Source organism: Peromyscus eremicus, chromosome 15 (genome assembly GCF_949786415.1).
Source record: "Peromyscus eremicus chromosome 15, PerEre_H2_v1, whole genome shotgun sequence".
In the NCBI taxonomy this organism is placed as follows: Eukaryota; Metazoa; Chordata; class Mammalia; order Rodentia; family Cricetidae; genus Peromyscus; species Peromyscus eremicus.
The window spans coordinates 73,137,871-73,157,668 of NC_081431.1; the positions used below are offsets into that span (position 1 = coordinate 73,137,871).

At 43.0% G+C, this 19,798-nt stretch overlaps 1 protein-coding gene across 1 annotated transcript in view; it reads right to left on the bottom strand.

Annotated features, from left to right (window-relative positions):
• Positions 1–19,798, bottom strand: part of Clasp1 (cytoplasmic linker associated protein 1) — a 241,274-nt gene that overhangs the window by 66,862 nt on the left and 154,614 nt on the right. Inside the window, exons 21-22 of the mRNA XM_059280301.1 lie at positions 17,265–17,372; positions 13,631–13,798 (exon numbers count right to left, since the gene is read on the bottom strand). Coding sequence (XP_059136284.1) covers positions 13,631–13,798; positions 17,265–17,372 — 276 coding nt within the window. The remainder of the gene's footprint in view (positions 1–13,630; positions 13,799–17,264; positions 17,373–19,798) is intronic.

Genomic DNA, 19,798 nt, shown 5'->3' on the forward strand with positions numbered 1-19,798 from the left:
ATATCTAAGGCAAAGTGATGGGAAAAGTTAAAATTTAAAATAAATTATTAAATTGATCTTGGTACAAATTTTCCTTAGTGTTATTATTATTTAAAGATCAACTTACTAAAATTATCTAATAATCACCATAAAAATCTAGTGCCTTCTTTTCAGAACATTAATCATTTAGACATCTTTCATTTAAATTTTACTTGAGTTCCTTTAAGGATTTTTGAACGATAAACTTTATATACATAAGACAGAAGGAATCCAAAAACTTAGATAAATGTTAGCAATTTAAGCAATTATTCCAAAGTTCTTTTTAAAAGCTATTTTAATTTATTTGCGTGAATGTGTGAGAGTGTATGCCACACGTGTGCTAAGAGGCGAGAAAAGGGCTCTGGATGCCCTGAGCTGGAATTAGAGGCACGTGTGAGCGGCATAACATGGGTACTGGCCACTCAACACGCGTTCTCTGGAGAAGCCGTGAGCACTCTTACGGCCGAGCACCTCTCCAGCCTCCTAGGGTGTCTTCATCAGGTAAATGAAGACTTACTTCTTAAAGTCCCACTGAGTCAGCGAACCAGCTTAGAAAGTGCTGGAGACTAAAACCACAGCAGGAGAAAGTTCCTGGACGTTAGACATTCCAGGGAGGGCTCATCATCTACTGATGAAAAGTTTACTCATTAAAATCCTAATACATAGAAACCTTTAGAAGAAAAAATATGTTAAGATAAAAAAAAATGTTTTTCCTGCATTAATAAACACTGTTTGGACAAGGAAAAATAAACCTCTGCCTTAGTCACACGTTAGCAATACAGCATTTGGAATAAGATACAGTATGTATTTTTATAGGAATTGATCTTTCTTTTGAAATTATATTTTAATTTATTTTTTATTCTGTGGGGAGGGGCTATGATACTCATATGGAAGTCAGAGGACAACTTGCAGGAGTTAGTTCTCTTTTTCTATTGTGGGCCCCAGATACCCAATTCAGGTTGTCAGGCTTGGTGGTGTGCCTTTACCTGCTGATTCACCTGGCTGGGCTCTAGGAATTTCTTATGAAATGATATCTTTAAGCATTGGACAGGGAATAAGACACTATCTACAAAATTAGTGAACTTTAAAAATGAAGCATTATTTAGCTTTTTAAAAATATCACCTTCTACCACCACAGGCAGGAAAAATAATTTACACACTGCTAGTCAAAAGACTCATACACAGTCACGAATTTTTTAATAAAGAAACAAAAACTGTATGTTATACTATCCCCTTTTTTAATGCACTTGCTGATGATTACAAATGTCATCTTATTCCATTAGGTTTTGGTGGTGAGTTACTGCTGCTTATGAACTACAAAGACCTTGGACGGTCAACTCATGCCTACACATGTATGCTTATTTGTTAGAACGTGAAGCAGGGATAGAATTAAGAGTTATATGCATGCTGTTTTGTAAGTAATTTTGGTTCAAGTCTTTTTTTTTCCATTAAAAAAGGGTAGATAGCAGGGGATTTATGAGTAAGGAAATGAGTAATTCAGTTAAAAGCCATTTAAAAGTTACCCAGCATAAACATAAAGTCTTAAAAACAAACAGAAATTAAAAAACAAAACAAAAAAACACAAGTAGATTTCATGCCAGCAATTCTTATTCCAGGGATAATACAGGATCTTTTCAGACAGAAAATTAAAACTTTTTAAGAATAAAGCAAGGATTCAGTGCTCCCCAGATGCATATAGCTTTGCCACACACAGCAACTGTTGGTCATCTGATAAAGTAGACACTGTGACCTGTGGATCTGAAGGGGACATGCTTGTGTAGATCTAAGCAAAATGACAGACTTTTTGTTTTCACCAGGCAAAACACTGTCGTCCATCCTCACTGTTCCAACATGATAAAGCTGTTTTCCAAGGGATGGATACAGAGGACTGTGCCCTCGGCCTGGCCCCTAATCCTTAAGGGAACACATTCAATCCGAGCCTACATGGTGAAAACATGTAGCTGGCTTCGTTTAGAAGAAAGAATGCGAGGGCAAGTAACTTGATAAACAGGTAAGCATTGGCACCATTAATGGCATGTGACTTAGTAGAGCATGCTGACTCCATTGAGAAACTAGCCATTAGGGGTTATTAGTGTATGAACAGGACGCCAGTTAAGGAGGCACACGGATGCATCTGTAGACATTCACTCTCTACTCCTGTGGCCAGTGAGTTCTGGGTAAGTGAAGCTAAGGCAGGTCTGGAGTTCACAGGCAGTGAGACTAACCTCTTGCCTCTTCACGGCCTGGATCCTGACCCTGCTTTTCTGTAAAGCTTTCGGGGCTTTGTATGTACCTTCCTGTGTGTGAAACTCTGTGTGCAGTCACTGGAGGTGTGTGGAACTGGTGCCTGACACTAACACACTAACTTAGCCTCTGACAGGACACTGCAGTGAGCCTGCTGGATGACAGCACCCCTCCTTCCCCACGGGAGGCCTAGTGACACCTGCGTAGGGCTGTTCTTTTCCTGGGAAGGGGTGTGAGGAAGAAGGAAGTACTTCCCTGATTTTTGTTTCGATGTAAATATGAACGCTAGAGAAACAATGCCAAATAGGCGACCAAGCATCAAGCCTATGAACAGAACCATAAACATTCGACAACTGAAAAAAAGAAAACACAGGCGGGAGGGTGGACATGAAGTGCACACATGCCGAGCGAGCGCTAGCCGACAGGATGACAACAGAGGCTGACATGGGGTGGGGACGGATGGGAAGCCGAGTCATGCAGTTAGCACTTGTTCACCTGACTGCCCAACAGATTCAGCAGTGGAGAGAGCACTAGTGGACCTGGAATGACGTCGAGAGGCTGCAGGTAAAAGGAACGGCAACACCCACAGGGTTAACACACAAGTACCAGAGGAAGTGCGGGGGCTGCTACCACCAAGGCCGCGTTTCTCATGAAGAAATGGTGCTGGGTATGAATGGACAGCAGGACTGGCCCCCACACTGCATGGTGGCCGCTGGCCTCACACAGCTCTTACACACACAGGCAGGACAGAGGCACTCGTTACAGTGCTTCATACTAAGGACGCACTGACGGACTCAGACTCCAGGTTTAATTCACACCACGAAGCTTCCATCAGCCATTACAGAAATAAGCCACATGAAGAACACCAGGAGTCAGAGCACTGCCTGAACCCAGGGCGGACAGCAGAGGATGGATCATTAACTCAGCTCACGAGATGGGTCACTGGTATGTGATGCATATGCCACCATGCACCAAAAACAAAAGCAGAGAGGTTCATAATGTTATCTCAACAGAAATTCATGGATCACAAGGGGGCTCAACAATGCATTCTGCCCAGTGGAAAGGACTGGTGTCTACTGCACAGCTACCCTAGTTAGTTATCAATGCACTTGTTGGACTGTTCAGCATCCCCGGGCAGTGAGTGTAGACGCCTTCCCTGGAGACACAGTGCAGGGGTCCGTGTGAGCACTGGTTCAGAAACACAAACGGCAGGTCTGGTTTACCCACAGCTGGCTGTGGCCCTTGGTAATACACTAACCCTCTGTTTCTCTTGGTTTCTTCATCTCTAAAGTGGTGTTAGTCACAGACCTACCTCTAGTTTGTCATGGAGAGTGTTAACGGGGACACACCCCACTGCCAGCACACAGCAGCACTGGTGACAGTATTAGCATTCGGGGTAGCAGTGAAGGTCAGCGGAAACTTACATTTAGGATAACATTTTATGAATAAGTATTTGTAATACGTTTACAAATCCATCAACCTGATGAAATAGATGTTAAATTCCATCCTTGTGAAGAGAGTAATTTTGAGAAATAATATGGAATAAGAAGTTGGTTTGAAATGCTGATGTCACAGGTCCATATAACATTCAGTTACTCATCTAGTGAAAACAATAGAAAATACCTGTTGCCTTTCATTGCTCTGGAAAAGTCATGGTGTTATACATAGAATGCTCACGTTTAACAAAATCACAGAGGTGAAACCCTTTACCCCCCTCTATTATTCTGCATACATTAAAACTCACACATTTATTCACAAAGCATTAAAAACCTCCAACCTTAAATGTAATTTTATTTCTAAGCTCATGCCATTTTATAAAATATATACCCTGAGGTAGATGTGATATTTAGAAGAAAACATTACCTGGTCAAGCAATACAAATTTTAGCAGCTTGAAATAAAAAAAGGGAAAATCCTCTTTTCGGAGGATTCACATACAAAACACTGAGGTGAGGGGTCTAGAACAAGACTTACCACTTTCTTAGATAAGGAAGTTGGTTATGGTTCCCTTAGACCAGAGTGAACTGCATAGTTCTTATCTATCACATGCGCGCTCTATCTTGAAGCTTACATTGAAAATGGATTTAAGCAATACTTGATCTGTCTGTAGGTTTCTTAAAATGTATTTCTTTGGTTTGAACACAGTACTCTATAGAACGTCTGCTTTGTAATGACTCCTCTGTTGAATCCCCAAGTGAACACCCAGCAGTGGAATCCATGGAGGACTCCCTTGTGTCAAACAAAGTCTGACTTGATTGGCAGCAGAGTTCAAGTCTGTAATTTTGCTTCGCATTAAGACTACTGAGAGGCTTCAACACAGGGTTACAAACTTAAAAACAGCAGGTACAACTGGCAACTGTCCACAGCTTCCACGCCTGTAGATTTTGAATAGACTTTGTCATTAGTCCCTAAAGAACACAGCACAACAACCATTTATGCAGCACTTACACTGTGTTTCATATTATAAACAATCCAGCAATGATTTGAACGTACGGGCAGTGGGGTGTGAGAAGCATAGGCTGTTTAATACTCCAGCATTTTCTAGAATGGACTTGAGCATCTGCAGGCAGCCTTGGAACCAATCCTCTGTGGAGGCAGAGAGCGTTCTGCATTCACTGAGGAACAGTTTCCTTCCTTCCTTCCTTCCTTCCTTCCTTCCTTCCTTCCTTCCTTCCTTCCTTCCTTCCTTCCTTCTCCTAATGCAGTCTCGTCATGTAAGTTTACTCAAAGGGTAACTGGTGGAAAGTGATCATGGAGACAAGAAAAAGGAGGCAATCAGGGATATGGAGCAAGCTCCCACAGGACAACCACTTTCTGGGACGCCTCTCTGAATCCTCTGGTCCTAACTCCAAACCTGGAAACCAACACTTCAGTAAAATCTCTTGAGCCCTTTTCTGTGTCTAACTCAGTAAGGACTTCACTACAAAGCTTTTACCTCAAGGGTTAAGAGACACTCACCAGAACTGCTTTTGAACAAGGCAGGCTGGGAGCCAAAATCACACCTGGCTCCGCAGCTTCAATGTCTGACTGTAAGATCAGGCTTGGAGGCTGATGATAAGGGTGCTCGTCACTCAGTGTGCCAGCTGATGCTTCAAATGGTGCCCTTTGTTATCCCTCTGGACACAAGTTTGGGGGCCAGATTTAACCCAAGGAGGTAAAAGGCATGGTCTAAAAATTCAGCTAGAGGCATTTCCTACTGCCCCGACCACAACAGAAGTCAGCAGCTGATGAAGCCAGAGTTCATTGGGAGCCGCAGCTTCTGCCTTGGCAGCAGCAACTACACACTGGAATATTTTGAGATGTCACCAACACAGTTAAGCAGATCTGTTTACCCAAGGAGCAAAACTGATGTAATCAATCAATTGCTCAGGGTTCAATCTAGATACCAAGAATTCAGCCCTCCTTGTCTGGTCCACAACTGTGTGTCAGACTTCAAGGCTGGGTCCACAGACAGTGCAAAATGTCAGCCATAATAAGAAAAACGCTGACCTGCTTCTAACACACAAAATCATCCACAGACTGAACTGCTTACTCATGTAACAGGTTGTTAGGAAGGTCAGATAGTGAGCCAAGGCGCACAGGTGTACAGCCTGAACTGAAAAGGAAAAATCACCAGTTCAGCAAGGGGTTAAACATGAGTAGGCCCACTGCTGCTATCTTGAGATTCAACTCCAAGGCGTGTGGGTGCTGCAGCACACCTGACCTGTGTTGGCAAAGCTGCCTGACAGAGGGACAGAAGGAAAGCTGACCACCCAGGGAAGGAGCCACTAGAGTAAGAGAACTGTCCAGAAGGCCTTGGGTATCCGTCGTCAGAGGCTACACCTCCACTTCAGTCACCGACACTGGAGAAAAAACAAGGCATCAGAAGAGGTGTCTGGCATCAGCAAGAGAGAGAGAGAGCGAGACTTGATCTACTACTGTCTCTCTCAGAGCGACATTTACAGAGCGAAAAGATCAGCTGGCTAATCACACAGTCAAAAGAAAAAAGCACAGCCTGCTGAGGCCCCTGCTTCACTGGGAACTGGGATCATTTCCGGTCTGGGTCTAACACAAAATTACTTCCATTCTTATGTTCATTAAGAGTAAAACACACCCCGGATGGCACCAGACATGCCAAACAAGTGAAAAATAACCATCGAAGGAGAAGAAGCTTTTCATTAGTGTGTGGATGGACACCTCTGGGAACTGACAGTCTGTACTAAACAGATGCACTATGTCCACTTTAGAGGAAGGCAGGGCTATTAAAACTAAAACCCATTTCACTTTCAAAACATGGTATGATTATACTTTTGTCCTTCCTCTGAATAATATATATTGGGCTTGGGGGCGTGGCTCAGAGCCTAGCACCCTGGAAGCCTGAGGCCTTGGTTCCATCCTCTTTAGGAAAAATCAAGGCAAACCAGAAATCTGATGACTAAGTGTGAATTCACGTGAAGCCATTCACTTCAGCTAAGCTTTGCCTTATGTTAGACCCTGCCACAGGAATGGGCTTGCCCAGGGACGGGTGGCCACATAGGGCCATGGCAGACTGAAATGGTGTTTGTTTCCTCTAATGTGTGAAAACTGGTAGTTGCTGAAGTTTATGCATGCAGAGGGGACCACAAGGGTGACTAAGGAAGAGGGAAGAGAGAAGGAAGACAGGATCACAGGGCAGCAGAGGGAAGCGGTCATTCCACCCAGCAGTGTCTGCAGAAGCACCGGGAGCCCCTGCGCAGCGCCTGTGGGTACTCACCGAGTGGAGCGAAGCCCCGAGCAGGGCTGGTATCGCGGCTGCTCTCACGGCTGGTATCGCGGCTGCACCCCTGACTCATGCTGGGTCGGGGGATACGGCTGCTCCGTGCTAGCGTGCAGCATGAGGGGTTTCAGAGAAGGCGAACAAGTTTAATGAAGACAGAAAAACTCACAAGCATCAGTCACATTTGCTTAAATGTAATTATGACATTGTCTATGCTGGGAAGTATGGGCCACCTGCCCATGATGAGGTCTTATGGACAGGACGGTCTGGATAAATTCAACTGTGCTCTGTCCCTCAGAAGGCTGTGGATTTAAACAAGGAAGTGAAATTACACTTAAATGTGAGAAATGAAATCTTCCCAAAGGGCAGCCTGGCATCAAATATAGTAAGATTTAAGCATGTCAGAAACAATGAACATCTGTGGCTTTAGCAGACATCTCAACAAGAGCTCTGGAGACGAAAGCTGTTTTCATGGCACTTGGTTCTCCAAAAGACCATTTAATATGGATGAATAATAGGAATAAAGGCTCCAGTCTTGAAGTCTACAAACTCCCCTAATGAAAAGAAAATGGCTCTTGACATCCTTGTCAAGATGGAGATGTCACACACATAAGCCAACCATCTAAACCAACAGATATGAAATCAGGATTGGCTGCTTATAATCTTCTGATCTCTACAGCAAGAAAAATGACAATCTCAGTATTGGGGCAAGAAGATTCCTCTACTAGCCTTGGAATAGTATTTTATAGCTGTCTCTGGACAGGTTATTATTGAAACATTGGATTGTTAGACAAAGTCATACAACAGTCTAAGGTCTAATAATATCTTGGCTGTGAAGCTCAGGAAGACTATGATACCTGTGCTTCTTGATGTGAGGAAACAGAAATAAATCACTGACAAACACTCTTCAGAAACACTGAGTACAGGGTAAGTGCAGAGGAATGCCTACCATCACAGCTGGAGAGACATCTCATCTTCAGAGGTCTAGAGCTTCTAGACTAGGTAGGAATGATCCTTGAGACTTTGGAAACTAGTGAGCTTGATTCTCTGATGTGAAAACAAGCATATCTTCTACATCACAATGAACACAGCCTAGTATTTCAGAGCAAAGACTTATAACTGAAACAAGAACATCTCACTAACCAGAATCATGAAACTACCCAACAGAGAAGAAGGTGCAAGTGAGAAATGGAGCCACTTAGTGTGTGCCCAACAGCTCTGTGCTGGGGTGGAACCTGACCCCAAGAGCTTGTAAGTGATGTCCAGACACTTGTCAATCTACCGGAAGGGAAGGCGAGGCAAGGATATAATCTAAATGATCGACCCCAAAGGCCTCACTAGAAACTTCTTCATTCGGACAGAATGACACAGGAACACCGAGGTTTGCACTCGCAGTATTGGTGACTGTTTAATCGGCGACTCCTGCTACCGTTCTGAATAGGTCATATCAGGAGAGCCACACTGTACCAATCAACACACAGGAGCTTCCTCAAGTGTACACAGCAGGGCTGCTTATCTTTAGAGACTACTGTACCAGAGTCACAAAGTGACCCACAGAGCTGCCTCACTGGTCCAACTACTTGGTCTGCCTGGTTCTCACCTGCCCCACAGGAAAATAAGGAAGGAAAAGAATCACCTCACTTATATGAGAAGGGAACTGGGGACAGTGCACACACACACACACTTCAGAGTTCGCCAAACATCATCCACGGAAATCCCGACACTTTATACTGTTTCAAAACAGGCAGCTCAAGAAGTCCTCGTGGATTTTCATATAAGTGCATGCTCAGTCTTTTCCAGTTCATAGAGATGCGAGAGAAATGAAAATCCATGCTCTCTCTGGAGTAGGCCTGCTTTATGAGGACAATAAAGACCACGGAAGAGTGAACAGCTGCGATATGGAATAATGCCTACACAAACTGCTTGATAAGCCATCCACACTCATGGGCTCCTGTATGATATGGCATACAGAAAAAGAATTCTGACTACTATTTTGTCAGAAATTTGTCCATAATTGACCCACATCTCATTAAAGTACATTTTGTGGTAAGAGTGCTATTTCAAATGTTGGGTAATTTAACCCACAAGAGAAAAAACAGACACTTCCAACATTAGTTCCAAGATTAATCTACAGAAAGATCTGTAATAAGCACAGAAAATTAATTTTATAGACTAAGTGGTCAAAACTCGTTCATATAATCTCCATTCATCTATCTGTTCACCCACCCGTCCACCCACCTACTTACTTATCTACCTACCTACCTAGAATAGAAAGTCAGCTTGTCTTGTTAGTAAGTGCCCAAACAAACACCCTAGAAGAGACAATGGCATGGGGGAGGTGTAAGAGGAACAGGCAAAATATACTTGGTCTTCCTAACAGCAGCCACTCTAGAAAACTCTTGACCTTTTGCCTACATGAAATGCTGGCAGGTCTTGAAGAACCACTTGTTTGGTCTGTATTTCTGATAGACTCTACCCTACACCACAGTGTTTAAGGGTAACCTTTAATTTTGTCTTAAAAAACGGATTTATTTTCATTTTTACTTATGTGTATTTGTGTATGTCAACAGTACTCCACGTGAGCGCAATACCTGTAGAAGCCAGAAGGGGGCACCAGAGCCGCCTAGGCTAGAGTTAGAGGTGGATCCTGGCAACTGAACTCCTGTCCTCTGCAAGAGTTTATGCTCTAACTACTAAGCTATATCTCCAACCCTACTTTTGCCTTTTAAGGAATGACTCAACCTGAGTGCACAGCAAAGCAAAGGTACAAGAGAATTAATGAAAACTACGAGATGCTAAAGGCATAAAATGCCTCTAGACATTTTCATTTCTCAGCAAATCTAGTTTCATAACTAAAAGAAATCATTTAGTTAACTTCAATCTTCCAGAAATCTTTAACCAGAAAGTCGTAAGATGTTTAAAATTAAACCACACAATATAGGTTGCAAAAATGTTAAACGGTTTTTCTAGTCTCTTGAGTAGATGCACACCAGAAGCCACCTGGAGGCAACTGCTAACAGTCACTAGTGATGCTGGCCATTTCCATGGCCTCACATCTGCAAAGTCTTTGAAACTCAAAGTGGGACAACTTATGGATGTGCTTTCCTAACTGTTTGGGGAGCTTATGGGGGGTGGGGAGGGAAGGGGGAGGAGAAGGGAGAATGAGCAAGAGAATGAGAGAGAGAGAGAGAGAGAGAGAGAGAGAGAGAGAGAGAGAGAGAGAGAGAGAGAGAGATGAGTCAGTCTCTGGAGAGGGAGACCAAGCAGGGCTTTGTTTCTTGACTGTCCAGTTCCGTGCTTTTTTCTCAGTAAGTCTTAAACGGCAGCTGAGTGTGATAGACGATGCCTGTAACCCCAGCTCCGGGAGGCTGAGGAAAGACTCCTGGCAACTAGGCCACCTTGAACTACAGCTACAGTTCTAGGCTAACCTGAGCTACAGGATGAAAGCCTGTCTCAAGGACAAAAGGAACAGTTCCACAACAGGAGCACTGGCATTATTTCAATAACAAGAAACTTGAAAATTGGGTTAAATGTATTTAAAACAAAAGAAGATAATTTGTAGATCTCACTAGAATTGGTTTTCTGTCTTTAGCATTCTCTCTCTCTCTCTCTCTCTCTCTCTCTCTCTCTCTCTCTCTCTGTGTGTGTGTGTGTGTGTGTGTGTGTGTGTGTGTGTAAGAAGATGCGGATGACGGCACATGTGCAGAGGTCAGTTCCCACCTTGCCGAGGCAGGGTGTCTCTCGTTTCTGCCCGAGTCACGCACCCGGGAGCTCGCAGGCGCTCCTTCTTCCTCCCGCCTGGGAGCAGGAGTGCTAGGATCACAGAGGTGTGCCACCGCATCTGGCCTTTTATGTGGGTTCCAGTGATCAAACTTGTGTCACTGGGTTTGGGAGGCTAGCAGCTTTACCCACAGAACCATCTCCCTGGCCTTATTATTAGCTTTTAATGTAAATTCTAAGCCCAGTTTAGTGCCATTAAAACTGCTTAAGTTTTAACTGAGTTAAGTGGTTTAGTGATTTTAGGAAACATTTTTAAAACATGTTATCCCTCTTTTGAATATTTGTATTTAAAACTGCTAAGCAGTAAACCAAATGATCAGACACACAAATACATATCTAGTATAAACTCAATTATCACAGTAAACAATCTATTACTGAAAAATACTAGCATCTACCACCTTATAAATGGTAAGTGTAAAGGCACATTTTGTTCATATGTATCTTTATATGTGTGTTCTCACAATGTGCAGAAATAAAACACTTTCAATCGGAACTTCATGTATGATCTTAAAATTCCAGTACAACTCATCTACTTCATAAGCACCAAAGAAGTATCTTCCTTCAAAGTAATACTTTAGACATGGTAATACAATCCCAGCACCTGGGAGATAGAGGTCTCTGAGTTCTAGGCTAGCCTGGCTACACACGACCCTGTCTCAAAAAAAAAAAAAAAAAAAAAAACAGACAGAAAAAAAAAAATCTCACCTTCAAATATGAGCTCTTTGGAAGGAAACAAACTCCTTTACTGCTGTTTCATGATACTGACCTTCAAAGCTCAGAACAGGTTCCTTTTCTACTATACACATGGACCATTGGAGTAAAGACTGTGGAGCAGCAGGTCCCAGAGTTACACGAGATTACTGAAATCGTGTTATTCCCTAATTTCAAGCAGAATGTAAAAGGTTGTTTGGTGGCTGATTGTCAACTGGACAGGACGTGTCACCAAGAAGACATACCTTTGGGCATGTTTGTAAGGGTGTTTCTAGACAGGGTAAACGGAGATGGGAGGACCCATCTCATGGGTTGGGGTCCTGGACTAAATAAAAGAGTGAGCTGAGCATCAGCATCCATATCTCAGATTCCCGACTGTGGGTGCCACGTGACCAGCTGCTCATACTCCCACCACAAGCCTTCCAACAAGATGGGCTGTCCCCTGGAACTGTGATCCAAAATAAGCTCTCCACCTAAGGGCCATTGTCAGGGGCTTCGTTACAGCCAGAAAAGTAACTGAAATGAGTAGTGCTCCTGATAAACACTCAAAGTCCTAAACAGAAGAGACGATTTCAGATAGCAGAGTGGAATGCACCACACACAAACAACTTGCAGAAGCTTCAGAAATCAACAATGGAAAAGACAGCGGAAGAGTCACACCTAGATTTAAAATAAAACATCTTCCAAACCAAACCTGAGCCAAATGCAGATGAGTTTCAGTAGCGGATGAGACAATTCAGACATTCACCTTGGAAATTTGAGTCAAATCAAATCTTACCCACTCCTTATCACCTGCCCCTGGCTGAGCCCCTACCAGTCACCGCTCTTGACTGCCAGCCACCCCACATGGCTAATAGTCCTTCTTGCCCAGCCGCTTCTGGACCTGCTTCTCTTTTTCTTTCTCTTTCTTTCTTTCTTTCTTTCTTTCTTTCTTTCTTTCTTTCTTTCTTTCTTTCTTTCTTTCTTTTTCTTTTCTTTTTTTTTTTTTCCGAGACAGGGTTTCTCTGTGTAGCTTTGTGCCTTTTTCCTGGAACTCATTTGGTAGCCCAGGCTGGCCTCGAACTCACAGAGATCCGCCTGGCTCTGCCTCCCGAGTGCTAGGATTAAAGGCGTGCACCACCACTGCCCGGCTGCTTCTCTTTTTCCAAGAGTAGCTTTTCCTTGTACTTCAAAGCAGGACCTATTCTAGGATACCTGTCACCAGAAAATCTAGAAGGTCAAGTGGACCAAGCTAAGAGTCCCCTTTCTAATGGGCCCTGAGCACCTGCCACAGCACACCATGCAGTTTTACCTGCTCCCACCCCTTCCCAATAGATTAGAAGGGTCTGAAAATGAGAAGCTAAATTTATTTCATTTATCTTCTAATTCTTGGGTCTAAAAAAAGAGTATACAGTAAACATTCAAATGAAAAAAAAGTTGAGAAGAATCATGGATATGAACACTAAGCCAACAAGAAAAGTTAAAGAAACAGTACTTTCATTTCTCAGTAATAAATCTGTACTTAATGAAGCAGACAGATAGATAATAAAAGCAGATGTGGCAATAAATAACTTTTTGGTATTGTATCTTGAAAGATTTTCACATTAGAAGGGAGCATATGAGTTAGAGTGTATCATGTCTGTAAGGTACTGAGAACCATCTGTGTTATAAAGAAACTAAACAGCACTCAAATGAGTATTTATAGCATCTCTAGCTTTCATGTTTCAACAAAATTATGTCAAAAGTATACATATTCTTTTACTGTAAATTTTACCAATTAGGTTAGCAATCAAAATAAAAATAGGGGCCTTGAAATGCTTTTGAAAATTAATATTTGTTAGTGACTACAACGAATTACTGGAAGAAAACTGAAGAGCCACAGTGCTTCTACGTAGGAAAGGCACTCTCACTTCCTACTCCAGCGCTCGCAAATGATGAATTCCCACCCCATCAGACGGAAGCAGAAGTTCCACACGTTTGTGGAGTCTGATGAAATCCCAGTGCAATCTGTACAGTGTAGCAACAAAGCAAAGGCCTGTTTTTAAGTACAGCTCACGTCGAGTTCAAAGGCAGAGCTCCGCTTTCTGCATCAGACAGTGATGAGGTCACAACCAAGACAACAGCCATGCTGGGAGGGAGGTTTCAAGTCTTGGAGAATCCTTACCTAATCCTATCCGGTTAGGACTTGTCTCTCGGCTGCATCCCTGACTCCTGGGGATTTTGCTCCGTTTTTCTGAAGACAGTGTTACAGGTGGGCCTCTTGAGGAACCCCCAGCAAGTCCGCCATAGCCACTGCCCAACAGCTTCCCGGGGGAACTTGACCGGCTGCCAGCTAAGAGGGAAAGAAAATGATGGTAAAAGGTAAATAGAAAGCAGATGACAACCCACAGTAATTAAAGAAACAAGTTTTCACACACGAATTTGATGAAACATTAAGTTTGATATAAAACAGCATTTTAGTTGGTAACACTGTTCTTTTAAACGGAGGACATAGGATTACTTATCCTAAACTAACATCCCTGCTCAGAAGACCCATGAGCAACTCTGTGGAGACACAGCTTCTAACAGCAAAGGTGACAGTGAGAGAAGCCGCCTGCACCACAGCACAGCTCTGTACATGGCCCTCTGCAAATACTCTCTCACTAACCACACTCACAACCCCGAAGAGCTGATAGCCTAAAAATTAAGTATAATCCCTGGAGAGACAGAAATATGAATACAACCAAACTTCTTAGACATCTATCAGTGTTGAAATGGATGTGGCTGGACACCACTCATTTATTAAGACAGGAAGTTTTTGGTCTACTTATTTTTCCCATCTGGAGATTGAGCCTTGTGCTAGCCAAGCGCTCTACTACTGACTTACACCCCCAGGCTGTGAACTGATAAAATAAATGAAGTGAAAATAGATACTGTTTATAAGAATCAAGTAACACACTTAAATCAAGCAACAAAACTAAAAGCACAAACACTGGTAAAAGGGTAACTGGCCACAAAGATAATAAATAAATACAAACTCCAAACAACATAGCTTTGAAATACTGCACAGGCAAAGGACAAGATTATAGGGAGAAATGAGGAAAGCCATAACTATTAAAAGACTCTATAGAAAAGCCTAGCAAGCCTCAGGGAAAGGGACAGAGGCAGCAATCCAAACTTGGTGTGCACGGAGTATTTGATGACAAGCACACACATACAACCATGACTCACAACGACAACCCATCTGTTAGCAACAGGTCACATACACAACCTGTCCCGCCTGCATTCTCCAGTGATGCTGTGGCCACAAACTCAGTTTGTGTAACTATACTCAACTGCCTAACATTTCATGATGTGCGACTTCACATGCAAACTGTGGATATCCTAAAACACTTTTTTTTTCATTTTAACACCCGTATTTTATAAATATGAGCTGTGTACTAAGCCTCAAAACAAATCTCAAAAAAATAAAAAAAAATAAAAAAAAGGAAACCACATGGGCCATAATCCCTGAAAAATATGCAATAAAACCAGAAGTCAGAAATAAATAATGGGACTGCTAATCTTTATTAATAGCTAAATATGGGACAGAATTCTCTCAGAGAAAACAGCAACATTTTACTTAACAGATTATCTCCCTAAGTAGAGAAGGCAATAAAATTTTAAAACATAAAATATAAAGTATTATGCTGTAGAATAGAATGACCTTCAGGAAAAAAATAAACCAAACAAAACTATTGAAACATTTATTCACAAATTACTCTTTCTTATAACGATTTAAAAATGTACTTTATAATATGCCTCAAAATTATACCTCATACATTTAAACTATCATCATTCAAATGAGTCACTTGGTTGGCTACACAAGAAAATTAATACCCAGTAATGATTAAACTATGCACAATTTGGAAGAAAAGTCATCATAGAAGTCAGTGATGCGGGCTGGAGAGATGGCTCAGGGGTTAAGAGCACTGGCTGCTCTTCCAGAGGTCCTGAGTTCAATTCCCAGCACCCACATGATGGCTCAGAACCATCTATAATGAGATCTGGTGCCCTCTTCAGATGTACAGGCATACTATATACGTGGTAAATAAGTAATAAATCTTTAAAAAAAAAGTCAGTGATGCACATTATGAACAGACTTGAACATAAAATCAACTTAATTATGTCAAGGGCAAAAAGAAATGCATTTCAAACTCTCGTATTTGGAAATACAGGGAAATGCAGAAGGATTAAGCGTACCAGAGAATTAATATTGTGCAAAGAGCATGGCTGAGGGAGAGTGGCAACGGCAACAGAAAGGCAAGAAGAGAAATGGCTTACCACCAGCGGGGTTAGCAGATCTGGATCCTTCGTTAGGAGAGCAGACCAAAGGACAGGCAAAAAGTGGATTAAAAGACAACAACACAATACAGAAGGTCAGCATGCAACACAACACAAATGGCTTATTCCCAAGCACAGCAGCAAAACGCTACTGTTCCAAGGGTGCTTTGACGCACAGCACACAGTCTTAGCATTTATCCCAGGTCTGTTCGTGAAACATCCATCTATAATGTGCCAAGCTTAAGAGATGCGGAGAAGACAAACCCTCTGCCTCTCAGAGCACATCTTCTCAGCTTTAGCAAGAGGGAAACCAGCAGAACTTGGTCACCTGTGCCCCACCTCCATCTTTAACAAGACACCAGTGGCTGGAGGAGCACTGTTATACACTGTTTTCACCCTTGACTACCTATGACTTTCCTTATCTTCAAAGATCTAAAATAGTTCAATCCTTAAGGGCCCTAAATCTAGAATTAATAAATCTACTTCATATCAAACCATAGGATGCCCACTATGAATGTCTGTACTCACTCCTGTAGTAAAAATACATTTACCTCATTCAAATCATTATTAAAATAATGATTTTGTATGTGTAAGCCTGGGGCGTAGGCTCAATTATGTGCTACTAGTTAGTGGCTTCCGTTCCTGTGAGTACAATCTGGCCAAAGTGGAACTGAGGAGCCTCAAGGTCCGGTTCAGTATGTTCTTGAATTTTAAGATTTAAGCCTCTCCTAATCTCCTAAATCCCACTAGAGAAGCAATTTTCACCTCCTCCTAAATCCAGGTGACATTTGGATTTCTAAAGCCAGAGAGACACAGCACTAACCCAGCTGGGGTGGGGAATCCAAGCAGAGGCCACAGCCAAGAGGTAACAAAAAAGAAATGTTAAGATATCCCTCAACTCCCATTCCCACAGAAAATCATACCGCAAAAATAGATTACGTAAGTTTTGACTTGAAGAGACTTCAGGATAGGGAGTGAAAATGTATTGTAATGTCTAACGCTATCAACGTGTGTGTGTGTGTGTGTGTGTGTGTGTGTGTGTGTGTGATATGTTCCTGTGTGTGCATGTGTGTGTGGAGGCCAGAAGAAGATGTGGGGTACCTTTTTCAACCACTACCTTCTTTTTCGGACAGCGTCTTTCACTAGGATCTGAGGTTCACCAATGAGACTAGACTGGCTGACCAGCAAGCCCCAGGGATCCAGACATCTCCACCTGCCCAGTGCTGGGACTGCAGGTGTGTCACAGCACAGCGAGCTTTTTATGTGGGTACTGGAAATCCAAACTCAGGTCCTCAAGCACTTCAGAGTCAGCTGCTCAGCCCATGGAATATGCATGACTTGGAAAGGAGACCAAAGCACGCTTGGAACGTTCCATTTCGTAAGCCTACCTAGCAGTGTGGTGACAGAGTGTCTCAGAGCCGCTGGAAGTCTGTCCAGCTGTGGGCTGTGCTACTAAAGAAAGCTAAGGGAACCAAAGCATAAAGCACACTGCTTACGCTGAGACTGGGAAACCACTTTGGCGCGACTGCGGCCCCGACTGTCCGAGGGTGTGGAGGCAACATTGGTGGTACTCCCCGAGCTTTGCCGTCTTGTGCGGATCCGACCTGGAGGATACAGCAGAAACAATGTTTTCATAACACCTTCAGCCAGCGCGACCTACGTAAGCACCCACACCACAAGCACAGGGCACTGACGCGGCTGACCACACGGGAGCTGGGGCTTCTGTCAGCCAGGCCCCCCATGAGAGTTAGACACCAGTGTGACCACAGCAGGATGAGCAGAGATGAGTGTGGTTTTGAATTCCCCACAAGGCGTCTCTGGATTCAAGGAAGCACTAAATGCCTTTCTCTATAAGCCAACTAGAACTGGACACGACTGGCACCATCCCAGCATCAGAGGAAGCTCGCAGAGGAAGAAGGCAGAAACAAGGCCCGAGAAAGCGCAGCATTGGGGTGGAGGGTGGAACCAGTGACTGCAGTAAGGTTTGTAAAGACACGTAAGCTGGGTACGGTGGCATACACCTGTGATTCTGGTACTTGGGAGGAGAGGCAGGAGGATGAGGAGGAGGTCAGGTCACTCTTGGCTACACAGTAACTTTGGGGCCAGCCTGGGCTACATTTCCTACTGGACATTTACTAAAAGGCTGAATTATTTATTCTTCTGAGAACTACGATCTCTGTCAAATCATAATTCTCACAGCAACGTACAAACAAGGAAGAGCACAGCAGGGGAGAAGTCTGCCCAGTTCACATGCCGGGCAGAGGTGAGGCACCCAGCAAACCCAAGAAGGCAATCGGGCAAAATGAGCACGAAAAAGCAATCTATTTAAAGTTATTACAAGTATAATACTTAGGTGGCACACACAACACTTTTTGAATGAACACCTGTACCCACGAAGCTTGAAGAATTAAATCCCTCTGGAGGACTCTCACTCTCCAGCACTTGGTAACACGGTCCTAAGCTAGTACTTAGGCCTCGGAACTTCTTTTCTTTTTGTGGATAAATACACTTGCATGATCAAGAAACATATGCCACTGTTTTGCATATTTAAAATTAAAATTATAATGGGATTTAAAAATTATAAAATATATTGCTTTAGTCAACAACTTATTTGTGAGCACACTTGTGGAATGGATTTTTCATATGGGCCAAGGAGAGATTTTATCTTTTCAATATGACTAATCTCAAATAAATGTCCTCAACTCTTTTCTTACTAATTTACAATGCTTCTCTCAAAGCTCTACTTCAGTTTTTATACTCAGGTAAAGGTACTTTATTTTAATTACAAAAAGTACTTTTAGATTTATTTTGTTAACATATAATGTGTCATTCACATATATATGTATACACACACACACAGACACACACACACAGACACACACACACAGACACACACACACACAGACACACACACACAGACACACAATGTTTCTTGAGGCAGGGCTTTGCTAGGCAGTCCAAGCTGACCTGTTATTTGTTATGTAGTCCAGACTGTCCTCAAACTCACAGCAATCCTCCTGCCTCAACCTCCTGAGTCCTGGGATTTACAGTCATATGCCACCACACCTGGCTTTTAATCATAACATTTTGACCTTAAGTTTAGGACTTTTGCTAGACTTTTTATTAATTTGTATGTAGATCTGCAGTTACCTAATCTATAAAATAAGCCAGCCATCAGTTTTTTCAAACGACACGGTTTCATTTATTTGCCTTAATTGTGCTGTCTTACTCATGTAACACAAAGTGAACAGAAGCAGGGAAGCAGTGTTGACTCAAGAGACTTTTAAAATGCTGGGTTTGGGGGTACACCTCATTGACAGACTGTCAGGCAAGGCCTAGGGGCTCAGTCACCCCGACACCACCCCCCCCCCACACACAATGCCCTCTTGTCTCTTTCCAGTAAAGTTGCCTTTTGCTGGCCAGTGATGCAGGCGTATTACGTATCCTGCTCTGCACTGCAGTCATGACAGTGAGTGCCCACGGGGTCAGCCAATGGTTTAGCCAGCTTTGCCACCTTCTACCTGGACCCTGTACTCACGGCACCTGGAGCTGGATGGCTGCATTGCTTACTCTGCATGGGCAGTGTGTTCTCAACTGGGGGGGGGGGTCATTTTGGCTACTAAATTCTATGTATTTCACTCACTTAAAAATGCAAATTTCGTATTTCTTTTGACCACCTTAAGTAGGTATTTGACACTCCACAGCTGATTCTAAAGTCCTTTAGGGTTCATTTTGTCTTATCTCTCTGATGCATCACACACGCAGTGCCTTTGGCCCTCTCTCCTACCTGCTGATAGAATACATCGAAAGCCTAAGGGACAGATCCAAGGGTGGCTCCTTCTGTGAAAATTCAGTGTCCTCAGGGGAACTACAAACCCAGACCACTTAATTCTACAGCAGGGGGGTGTCTCAGACCCCACAACAGGGGTGGAAACTTGAGCTTACTATATGTACAGAGCTCAGTCAGAAGGGATTAGAGAAGACTGTTTTCTCCAAGAAAGACAATGAAGACGACAAGACAGTCTGAAGA